Source organism: Cherax quadricarinatus, chromosome 6 (genome assembly GCF_038502225.1).
Source record: "Cherax quadricarinatus isolate ZL_2023a chromosome 6, ASM3850222v1, whole genome shotgun sequence".
Classification (NCBI taxonomy): domain Eukaryota; kingdom Metazoa; phylum Arthropoda; class Malacostraca; order Decapoda; family Parastacidae; genus Cherax; species Cherax quadricarinatus.
In genome coordinates this window covers 67,328,304-67,341,580 of record NC_091297.1, presented here as the reverse complement: position 1 = coordinate 67,341,580, position 13,277 = coordinate 67,328,304, and the positions used below count along the sequence as shown (strand labels likewise).

At 37.0% G+C, this 13,277-nt stretch overlaps 1 protein-coding gene across 2 annotated transcripts in view; it reads right to left on the bottom strand.

Annotated features, from left to right (window-relative positions):
* The window catches only part of LOC138852166 (serine-rich adhesin for platelets-like), a 927,448-nt gene extending 918,128 nt beyond the window's left edge, over positions 1–9,320 (bottom strand). For both annotated transcript variants that reach the window (XM_070081857.1, XM_070081863.1), the window contains exon 1: positions 8,971–9,320. In XM_070081857.1, coding sequence (XP_069937958.1) covers positions 8,971–8,975 — 5 coding nt within the window. In that variant the 5' untranslated portion in view covers positions 8,976–9,320. The remainder of the gene's footprint in view (positions 1–8,970) is intronic.
* Positions 9,321–13,277: the final 3,957 nt, after the last annotated feature.

Below are 13,277 nucleotides of genomic sequence, written 5' to 3'. Positions count from 1 at the left end.
CAGTTGCGTCTGCCTGCTCAAGTACGGGAAGTGGTTTTTAAATTTTTACATGGAATCTTGCCGTCTGGGGTGGTGTTGTATAATAGGCGTTTGGAGGAAGACTGGGGGTTGTCCGGTGTGCGGGATGGAGGAATCTGCTTTTCATGTTGTGTATTTCTGTGAGACTTTAGGTATGGTACGAGAGTGGTTCAGTAGGGTTTTGCGTTTGGTAGGGGGGGGAGGTTTGTCGGTACTCCGAGCGTTGAGTTTTGATGTAGGTGGGGTTGACTTGCGTGTACAACGTGCGGTGTCGTATGTTGTGGCCGATTATATTTTCGTGTCATGGGCTATGAGGCACATTGATGGTAACAGTAGAATTAGGGTGTTAGCAGGGACGATTTATAGGACAAAATGTCGAAATAGGTTGTTATATGAGGGGAGATGGGAGAGAGACTTCCCGCCTGAATATAAAGCCTTGGAGTTACGAGATTTGAGATAGTTGTGAGTGTTCAGTGGGTAATCTAACGGGCTGGTCTGCTGTGTCTAATTGTGTTTGTCAAGTGCGTGAATGTTTTGTGTTCTCAGAGTTTATGTGCGTCTCCTATGTAACGGTGATGACGATATATCTTACGTGCTTTGTATATACAACTTTTAGGAATGTTTCTCGTCATTTATGCCTCATTTACAAGTCATTGGTGTACTTTTTGTATATGGTGTGCTTCCTAGCACAGTTGAAACGTTTTTCTTATTTCCGTTTATATTTTATGCCGTGTCCGTGTGCTTTTCAATAATATATGTATATATGCAAGTTTTCGTTTTCCTGTAAGCTGTGATGGAGCTTGAACTATATGTGGAGGCAGTATTTTTCAATGTGTGCATCTCGTCAGTGTATAAGTTCACTTATAGCTGCTGGCATTTGAGTTTTATTGAGATGTCAAATATCACAGTGTATTTTCGTTTTTGTTATATTAGATATTTTCTTTTTAGTGAATAGTAGCGTCATCCTGATCCATCTTTGAACTGTAATGCCTATTCTTAGTCCATGATAATAACCCCGTGGTTGTCGCCCAAATTAACGTATTGTTGTGCTCTTTAAGGCACCTGAGTTCTTAGATTAAGTCTTGGATACGTTGTGTGTTGGCAGGCGGAAGCCACGCCTAGTAATATGCCAGATGAAGTATCCCGTTGTATAATACGTGATTGCTTGTGTATGTGTGTAATTCTGTGTGCTTGTTTTTGTCACATTGTTTATTTTTATAGTGTTTATATTTTCCTGTGTTTTGACTTTATTATTTATTTATATAAGAATCTAGTTAGTGCCTGGTATCTCGTTGACATATTATTTTATGCACCCATAACTATTTTGTACCTGAGTTTTCAATAAAATATAAAAAAAAAAATTCTTATTGTATAGGGGTTAATTTTGGGAAGAGCATGTACTTGTTTTTAACTGAGATTGTGATGTAGGTCATTACTCTGATTATATACTGTGAAGGTTGTGAACCTTTGTCATATGTCAGTCACAGTATGTTAACTATACAAATCTGAAAGGTTTATATATTTTATATTTTATATAGTTTATATAGTTATAGTTTATATTGTTTATATTATAGTAGTATGTTATATGGAAAATTTTGTGAGTGTATATGGGTAACCTCTTTTATGTCAATTACAATGTGTTGTTAAAACTTGTTAGTGTATGTTGTGTAGGATTGAGGATCCTACTGTACCCATTTTATATCTTTATTTAATATTAAGCTGTAAAGTTTTTTAAATAAAATATAAAAAAAAATTATGTTGCAGACTGCACAAATAGAGGCACAGAGGAAATTGAACGAAGAAGATTTCCAGAGAGAAAATGTTCGTCTGGGAAGACAACAGACTGATAGATCACAGGACCCATTTAATGTGCAGAAAGCTGCATCAATGGTTCCTAAGTTTTTTGAAAGTGACTTAGACACCTATTTTGATGTGTTTGAGAACCAGGCACGTGCCATGAACTGGCCACGTAAGCACTGGGCTACCTTGTTGCACACAGCGTTGACGGGAAGAGCTCAAACTTGTACTGCTGCTTTACCATTTGCCAAGTACATTAGTTATGATGCTGTCAAACAAACTATTCTAGAGACATATAACTTGTTGCCTGTAGGTTATCAAAGAGCATTTCGTACGTTACAACGACGACAAGATCAAACTTGTGTAGAATTTGCTCGTGAGAAAAAAGATGCTTTTGAGAGATGGTCTAGAGCTGCCAAGTGTAACAACTACAACAGCCTTGTTCAGTTGTTACTACACGAAGAGTTTAACAACTGTATGCCTGCTGACATACAAGAATATCTGATCGATCATACTACCTCGGATATTCTGGAAACTGCAGCATTAGCAGACAATTACGAGATTTCTCACAAACTTGTACGTACTAAAAAACAGAAAAACAAGGTAACTAAAAATTGTCCTAGAAGTTGGCAACCTAAATCAGCTGCTCATTGCCGGCCTGATGTACCTGCTACTGTAACTCCCCGTACCTTTAACAGGAAAACTCACAATCCTGAATCTGTCTCTGTGGCTAGACAGAAATTATCAGATTTCTGTCGAGAATAAGAAAGTTAAATGTAACTATTGTAACAGAAAAGGACATGCTAGAGAGTATTGCTATAAGTTAGAAAGAGATACGAGAAACAGTCGTGCGGCTGGCGCCCCCACTCAAGTCGTATCCTCTTCCGAGCAACACAGGCACCAAAATCCTAGTAATACCTCTGATCCTACTGTTTTAGATAATGCTACTCAGGAAGAGCCCTATTTGCCGAATTCCTTATACTCATCACCCCTTCAATAAATCTCATTAATTTTCCAAAATTTATTTAAAACAAACAACTTATATACTAATACACTCACTTTAAATCTTTAAACTAAATTCATAAAAAGTCTTTCCTACCTACTTAAAAAATAATAAATACTCCTCTCCTTGTACCTCAGATACAACTCCCTGTAAACATAGCTACCCCTAAGCCTAGTTAAACATACCTTTCTATTTATTTTTATAACTAAAATAATTAAACAAAGAGCTAGCCCCCTCTGTTCCTAAGCCTTGCCTTACCTTAATGCAAAGAAAAAATTGAATTTTTTTCAAAAAAAAAACCAGATATCTTAAGACTCGATTAACATTTCACTACTAAAATAAGGTTTTGAATTTTTTTACCACAAAAACTCGACCTTTAATTTAGCTCTTCTTATTTCGGGAAGATATTATAAATATTTAATGTAAAGTATCCCTAATACACAAGGTACTTAATTTAACTAATACTTCCCATTTATTTCACTAAAATATTTCAACTTTCCTGTACAGTACTATTCTCTATCGCCAAACTATTATTTCCTTAATTACCTACTTAAACCTAAAAATATTTTTCCTAATCATAATAATTAGCAAGTCTTCATAACAACCAAAATAAGTCACCCCTGCGACAACCTTTTCAACGTAAGTGAAATGCTAATCTTTAGCTTTACTTTGAATCTACAACTTTAATCTCTCAAACAAATAAACTACGATCATCATAAAAACTGCGTATTTAACTTTACAAATTCTCCCATCCTCCTTAATGTCTATATATATATACATTTCTTTAAATGTAAATCCTTCTCGAATCATTCATAATCTTGTAAATCATATAATCCACTAATATATATATGATATTCATAGTGTATCTGCGCACAGGTTATTATCTATCTCATTTAAGTATTTATATACTTGAAGCTAGCACAATACATAATATATATATATATATATCAAGTCACTTCATTAATTAGTTCATTGCTATAATCTATTAATCTATATATAATACTCATAGTGTATCTGCGCACAGGTTATTATCTATCTCATTTAAGTATTTATATACTTGAAGCTAGCACATAATAATAAATCTGTATATATCAAGCTGTCTCATTAATTAGTTTACTGCTATAATCAACTGATACTCATATCTCTTTCTCAGTGTATCTCTTCGGAAATTAATATAAAGAAGTAACAGCTTCATTTTATCTTCTTCAATGATCATCTGTTAGGAATATCTTCGTGAAAATGGGGGAATCTAGAAGGAGACGATTAATACAGGTATAAGTAGAATCCCCTTTCTCACGAAGGGTTCTACTTATAGCTGTATTAATCGGCAGAGCTCAATGTCATCGTTCTATTACAGTATAAATTAACTTACTCATGCAATTATACTTAATACACCACTTTCATACAAAGAAATGTATATATATATGCTAAAATAAAAAAATACAAAATTTACACCCCCCTTTACATGCTTTTTCATTTTATTTTTTAGACAGCTTACTCCTCTTCCCTCTCAAATCTTCTAAGAACAACAAATATTCAAAGAGGAATTCAAGATACTTTAAGACCAACCTCTACCCTTACCCCTTTTAGTCCCTAACACTCTTTATGTAAATTGGAATCGCACCAATCCCCGAAAGATCAAACCTTTTCGTGCCCTGTACACTTCTACATATACTATAAAGATAAGCTAAGTTTCAAGCTAATGGGCTCATACCTCATTTATGAGAATAATCTCTCTTTATAATTTCATTCTCACCTTATAAAATCATTTTTATACTCTCACTTTTGTCAGGATCCTTCCTGACCGTTTCTTCTTCCTCATGATTTTCAGCCTGAATTGGCCTCGAACTTAATCTTATATCATTTATCCCTTTAATCTCATCAAAAGAAAATCAACTTCCATCCGAAGCCTCCTTGAAATATTTCTTAATCCAAGCCCTTGGATCAGCCATTATTATTTTATCTTCAACCTTAACATTTTTTATTCCAATAGTCTCGCTCTCATTTATTTCCTTAGCTCTTCTCCTTAAACTAGGGGCCGCTCCGTTCCATTTTTGATTTCCCCAAGTCATAGAAGGTCTTAATTGAACCCAGATTATTATTCTCATAACAATCCAAAAACTTGCCCCAATATTCTTAATCTCTTATTTATCCTCAGAATATTACGCGCACACGCTTCTCTTTTTTGGCGGGATCTCTTCTGCTATCATTGGAGCACTAGGGGGAATCAATCAGACATCCCTCCGAAAAATCTTGACCTACTCATCTATTAATCATCTATCATGAATACTTTTCGCCATGCTTATTAATGAGACCTCCTGAATAATTTACTTTCTTATATACACTCTAATCTCGGCTTCTGTGGTCTTCCACTTCGCATCCACCCAGACATATTTTTTTCCTCACTTAATTAACGCAAATTACGGTCCCCTCCCTAAAATCATCTCATCTATAAACCTTTATTCTCTAGGAGGCCTACCGCCTTTTTCAGGTTTTATTCCTAAATGAATTATTACCCAAGAAATAATTCAATCATCCTTCTACTTACCTTTATTTATTCTCCTTCTTTCTTCTCTAGTAACTCTTTACTTTTACATCCGAATTACTTTATCCTCTATCTCAATTTCCTTTACCCAAATAAAATGAAATATCCCCCTTAAACCCCTTAAAATCCTCCCATCTCCCTTGTACACCTCAATCAATTTATTCGGACTTTTTATCCCATCCATACTTTTAGTTATCTAAGATTTTAAGTTAATTCAAACTAACATCCTTCAAAGCTGTCAAAAAAAGTAATAATCTTTTAAATCTTACCTATAATTGATAAGAAAGTACAACTTCTACTTAGATTTACAATCCAACGCCTTTAACCTCAGCCATCTTATCCTATAGATCACACAAAATTAGAGAACCCTTCACAATCATGATATTTAACGGAACACTGTGCATTAACAAAACAAAATACTCCGCTACCTTTCCAGAACAACAAGAAAATAAGGCATTTAAAAATAACCCATGTTGTCTTAATGAATACATATATAAAGTATAACAAGCCCTGAAAAAAGACAATATCCCTACTCTAAATATAATTAATTTCCTTCATCTAACCACTCTAATAATTAAACTAATCTCTCCTATTAAGTTTAAAGTTGGAGGAGCAGCTATATTTCCCGCAACTAATAAAAACCACCATAAACCTATATTTGGTATAACATTTAGCAGCCCTTTCCTAATTATCAAACTTCGACTCCCTAACCGCTCATAAACTATATTTGCTAAACAAAATAAACCTGAAGAACATAAACCATGACCTACCATCACTACTACAGCCCCATTTAAACCCCACCCTCCTATAACAGCCAACCCTCTTAATACTAAACCCATATGAGCCACAGAAGAATAAGCAATTAAAGATTTCATATCCACTTGACGCAAACATATTAAACTAATAATAACACCCCCTAGAATTCCAAGACTCACTCACACCCAACAAAATATTTTATTTACCTCTGAAAACACCCCCAAAATCCGAATTAAACCATAACCTCCTAACTTCAATAACACCCCGGCCAATACTATCGACCCCGCAACCGGGGCCTCCACATGGGCCTTAGGCAACCATAAATGAAATATAAACAGAGGTAATTTAACCATAAACGCTAACACAGAACAAAAATACCACAATAACCTAGTTCTCTGATAGCCAATTATTCCTGATAGTAATAATCCTATATTTAATCTCCCTTCACTTTTATATAACCTCAATAAAGAAGCTAACAATGGCAAAGAAGCAAATAAAGTATAAAACAATATATAAATTCCAGCCTGGCGTCAGAAAGTGTGTCTGACGAAAAGATTCGTTCAGCGATGAGTCCTTACTTTTCGAGAGATAAAGTAGGATTTGACGAATCACATCTAACTGAGATAATTACTTTCAGAGACACTGGCAGTTATCTCACGTTATTAAGAGAAGATGTACTGCCCATAACTGACAATACCTATTGCAAGATAGATGTATTGTTAGAAGCCTATGGAGGGGCTGTTATAAAAGTGCCTCTGCACAAAGTTTATATTGAAACAAGCTATTATACTGGTTATATTTCAGTGGGTATATCCAGTAGTGTATTTCCCATCAGGTCAGTGGACTTGTTGATAGGGTACGATATCCTTCATGCTGGTATATGTAAAGAACCACTTGTGATTGATAATAACACTGATGATAATTATGCCATTGAAGCTTGTAGAGAGAAACCTATTTTATTTCCTCTCAGCGCAATTACTAGAGCTATGTCAAAGATACAACAACCATCCTTGTCTCCTGTTGAGTTAGTGGATGACAATGATTTGGGGTTGAATATGTTGTTTAGTGACGCTCTGCCCCCCGGATCATTAACACTGACTCCACCCTGTCATCAACCTAGTCAGGACACAACTGACGTTAAATTTCTAACTCATGATGATTTAATCAAGGATCAGTTTGTTGATCAGTCACTGGAAAGACTGAGAGATATAGCAGTTACTGAGAGTGAAGCAAAGGATCTCGATAATTGTTACTATTATAGTAACGGTGTACTGATGGAGAAAAATACATGTAAGTTGTGGTTATAATGACATGTATGGTTATAATGACATGTATGGTTAAAATGACATGTATGGTTATAATGACATGTATGGTCATGGTGACATGTATGGTTATAATGACATGTGTGGTTATAATGACATGTATGGTCATGGTGACATGTATGGTTATAATGACATGTGTGGTTATAATGACATGCATGGTCATGGTGACATGTATGGTTATAACGACATGTATGGTTATAATGACATGTATGGTCATGGTGACATGTATGGTTATAATGACATGTGTGCTTATAATGACATGTGTGGTTATAATGACATTTGTGGTTATAATGACATGTATGGTTAAAATGACATGTATGGTTACAATGACATGTATGGTCATGTTGACATGTATGGTTATAATGACATGTGTGGGTATAATGACTTGTGTGGTTATAATGACATGTGTGGTTATAATGACATGTATGGTCATGGTGACATGTATGGTTATAACGACATGTATGGTTATAATGACATGTATGGTCATGGTGACATGTATGGTTATAATGACGTATGGTTATAATGACATGTATGGTCATGGTGACATGTATGGTTATAATGACATGTGTGGTTATAATGACATTTGTGGTTATAATGACATGTATGGTTAAAATGATATGTATGGTCATAATGACATGTATGGTCATAGTGACATGTATGGTTATAATGACAAGTATGGTTATAATGACATGTGTGGTCATGATGACATGTATGGTCATGGTGACATGTATGGTTATAATGACATGTATGGTCATGGTGACATGTATGGTTATAATGACATGTATGGTCATGGTGAAATGTATGGTTATAATGACATGCATGGTCATGGTGACATGTATGGTTATAATGACATTCATGGCTATAATGACGTGTGGTTATAATGACATGTGTGGTTATAATGACATGTATGGTCATGGTGACATGTATGGTTATAATGATATATATGGTTATAATGACAAGTATGGTTATAATGACATGTGTGGTCATGATGACATGTATGGTCATGGTGACATGTATGGTTATAATGACATGTATGGTCATGGTGACATGTATGGTCATGGTGACATGTATGGTCATGGTGACATGTATGGTTATAATGCCATGTATGGTCATGGTGACATGTATGGTTATAGTGACATATTTAGTTATAATGACATTTATGGTTAAAATAACATGTATGATCATGGTGACATGTAGTTATAATGACGTGTATGGTTATAATGACATATGGTTATATTGACATGTATAGTTATAATGACATGTATGGTAAATGACATGTATGGTTATAACAACATGTATGATTATAATGACATGTAAGGTTATTATGACATGTATAGTTATAATGACAAGTATGGGTATAATGACTTGTGTTGTTATAATAACAAGTATGGTTATAATAACAAGTATGGTTATAATAACATGTATGGTTATAATAACATGTATGGTTATAATAACATGTATGGTTATGTATGGAAGACTACATTTTAATACTTGAGTTAAAAAAATAACAATATGCTAGGATAACTTACATCATGTTGTCATACAAGTCTGCTGGAGTATGATGGTGTATATCCCGCCAGCATTTACAAGTGTGTTACGGAGAGTGTAGTGGCGTATATCCCGAGTATATCTTCTATACCAGGTGTTGGTGGTGGTGTACAACTATCAGCCACAATATTCATACCATCACTACAGTTCCCTAACATGTTTTCTTTGCACTAATGAAACGTGTGGTTGCCTTCACACTCTTTTCCAGGCACTATCAACCCCCTCCCTCTGGTCACTGGCACTTGTATCAGGCCGCATCTGCGCTACGCAGGTACGATCAAGGTAGCGAGTGTTCTGAGGGATGGAGAGGTGCGCACACAAACTCACTCCCCGGCAGACAAACGTAAACTGTCGTCTCGGCGTCTATTGGAGCCTTTACCACTAAGGGCTGCCAGGTGTGGCGTTTGTCAAATTTTTATGTTTGTTCAATTCTGTATTTTCTCCTCTAAAAGTAACATCTGTAAAAGGATTGTTTGGCTCTTTGTGGAATGTAAGGCTGGTGGTGTGGATGTTGGTGGTGATGGTGGTGACAGGTGTTGCGTCAGTGACAAGGTTAGTGTTCTGCGTACATCATATCATTAGTAAGACGCACACGTAGACGGGAAGTGTGAGGCAAAGCTGCAGTAGAAAGGAAGGAGGAGGTAACAGTGCCACCAGAGCGCCAAAAGAAAGAAAAGATTCATATTGAGTATGAAGAAAAGAAATAGTATAAAATAGAGAGAGGCAATGTTGAGTGAGGAATGTAGAGAGAGCAGAGGGAGGAGCTGGCGTGCTTGTAAGATTATAAAGCAAGTCAAGCCAGAGACAACACAGAAATAAGCAAGATAACTTGGAACGAATAAGCAAGAATAAGACGGGAAGCTGATAAAGACAGTTTGAAAATTATATATCATCATAAGCAAAACTGAACCAAAGTTGGATGATTGGAAAGAAAGAATTTAAGTGGTTGAGGAAGAAACAGTGAGGAAGAATGAAAGGAAAGTACGTAAAGTGCTAGGCAAAATATTAAAAAAAGTCACATACAAGGAAGTGGAGAATTAGCGGAAGGCAATGTTGTCAAAACAGACTAACAGCTGCTAGACAACATCAACACAACGGAAGAAGAAGTGAAGAGGTCCTTACAAAGAACTTGATCTCACATAAACACAGGAACCAACCGGAACCTCTTCATAGGTGGTGAGAGAAAAACCATCATCACTATGAGACCCAAAAACAGTGGTATTTTACCAGTCCTTTTAATTAGGATATGTGACAGAAAGTCACATATCCTGATAAGGATACTGTCAAAAATTCTAGAGAAGATAGTAAGGAATAAATTACTGGAGCACTTGTAGAGAGTTCGAGAATTTACAGAAAATCAACATAGATTTAAGGATGGAAAATTCTGTCTTACGAATTTTCTGGAATTCTCCAAGTCATAAATATCAACTAAGAAAGACAGGGTTGGGTGGAGTGCATCTTCTTGGACTGTAGAAAAGCATTTGCTACAGTACCACACCAGGGATCAGTCCAGAAATCAGAGAAACGATGAAAGTGAGTAAAGGCAGCAAGCTCCAGTTACTCAGGTACTACATGAATGACAGAAGGCAGTGAGTAACAATGTATGAGACATCAAACTGAGAATAACTAGTGGAGTTCTGTAGGGGTCACTATTAAGATCATTACTGCTCTTAATTTATGTAAACAACCTACCATACGGGATTGAATCGTACGTTTCAATGTTTGCTGATGATGTAAAGCTAATGAGAAAAATGAGAAAAGGAGAGGACAGTGATAAACCACAGGGAGACCTCAACAGGCTATATGTAATCAAAAAAGTGGACTCCCGAGCTCAGTGCAAGCAAATGTAAGGTCATGCAAACTGGAGAAGATGAGAGCAGACCGGAGTACAGTGTGGACGGAGAGAAGCTACAAAAATCAGAATGAAAATGATTTGGAGTAAATATAACTCTATTCATATCGCCAAAATTACACACAACGTATAACATCAAACTTTATTAGGCCAGTCAGTGAGTTTGTGACCCCCAGCATGGAGTCCACATTTGACGAAACACATAAAAAAGTTTGAAAATGTTCAGAGGTTTGCAATCAAGTTAGTACCATCACTAACGGAAAGGCACTGTGAGGAGAGGTTGAAGGAACTGAATCTGATGACCTTTGCAGTGAGAAGGACAAGGAGAGACATAATTGTGACATACAAAATCTTAAGGAGACTTGATAGAGCATATAGAGACAGTTTGAATTAAGAAGACAGGATCATGTGGAAGGTGAAAACACATATGAGCAATAGGAACGTAAGGAAATATTTCTTTACTCTCAGGGTAGTTGAAAAATGGGATAACTTGGATAAGGAAGTGATAGAAGCAAACTCATTACAAAGCTTGAAGAGTAAATATGATAAATCCCAAGAGTACAGAAATCAATGATGTCAATCAAAATGCTCTAAATGAGGGCCAGGAGCTGAGTTTTGCCGCTCCCCCACAAACACGAATTGATGAATAAACACACACAAACACACACATATCAGAAATGGCACAAGATCAGATCTTGAGATGGAAATCACTGTTGAGATTGACGAGCAAGTATCACTGTGTGTGAACCTCGACCTAGACAGAAGAGAGGGCACAGTTGAGAGAGAGAGAGAGAATAAAACACGGTCGAAGGCAGCGAGGAGAACCGGTGAATGTAATGACAGGTGCAGAAGCTCTGCATCCATGGGGACACCATGCTACCATGCTCAGAACCAACTGTGTAGAGGCTCTGCCTCTGGGGACACACTAAGTTCAGACCCAATTAATCCCTCAGTTCCCAGTCCACCGTCCCACTCAAACATAATTAATCATAACATACCCTTCCCCACCCTTCCATCCTCCCTCACATACACCCATGGTCCCAATCCTTTACAGTGCAAGAGCCACCTCAACAACCAGCCCTTACCACCCCCACCCCCCACCCTCAACCTCTGCTTCCCCTTTTACCCACTTCTTTCCTTATACATGAGCAAGAACCAGGAGAAAACGATTCCAAATACCTGAGCATAGTAGCAGAAAGGATACATATACTGTTGTATGTTGGTGCAGATAGGTTAAGGAATAAGAGTGATAAACGGAAAAAACAAATATTAGAGGCATCCCCAGACACTGTAGCAATAACAGAGACCAAGGCTCAGGAAGGGAATTACGAATGCAGTATTCACAGGATATCAAATAATGAGAAATGACAAAAGAATGAAAGGTGGAGGAGCAGCAGTGGATCTTTGAGGATATGGATGAAATACATGGAAAGGAGTGGGAAAGACTACCTAACAGTGACACTCAAAATTGGGGAATCCAAGGTGATGATGGCAGTGATGTACAACCTACCACTAAACAATAGAATCCTAAGACAAAACTATGATGGCAACAACTAGGCTATGGTAGACACAATAGCAGAGGTAGCTAGAAGAGCCCACATGGGAAATGAAGAATTATTGATCATGGGGGACTTCAACTGTAAGCAAATTGACTTGGAAAGTCTGGAACAACATAGAGAACCAAATACGGCGAGCTCAGTTGCTGAAGCTAGCTTAAAACTTTGTGAGTCAGCATATCAGGGACACAACTAGGGGAAGGAGGTGACGAAGCAGCGTGGCTGGTCCTCATGTTTACCCCAAGTGTCTCTGATGTAGGAGACATGGGATATGAGAGGCCCTTTGGTATTAGCAACCATTCAGTTCTGAAGTCTGAATACCTTGAGGAAGTGAACACAGAGAAGAACACAGAGTAGGAAGGACAAACCCGGCTTCAGAAAAGGAGACTACGATGGCATGAGGCACTTCTCAGCAGAGTGCCATGAGAGAGTTGGACAGAAAGACAGCAAATGAAATGATGGAGTGTGTAGTTGAAAGGTGCTGGAAGAAAGAGGATAAATTCATACCCAGAAACAGAAGAAGCAGAAGAGGCAAAAGCTAAAAGTACAAGAGTAGGGAACGTCGGAGAATATGAAAGCAAGCAGATAAGCCAGACACGAATATTCATGGAATAGAAGGAAGGCTAAAGGACAGCTTGAGAATGACATAACATCGAAAGCCAAACCTGAAGCATAGTGAGCTGCCACATCAGAAAGAAGATGACTGAAGGATTAGGAAATAAAGCTGAAGAAGGAAAGAACGGAGCTCACTAGGAATGACCAGAAAATCTGTAAGGAGCTGAATAAAAGATTCAGGGAGGTATTTTGAGTGGAATCAGAACTGTGCCAGAGAGTTGAAGAGGTCGTGCATACCAAAAGATACAGGACAAAATAAAAACAA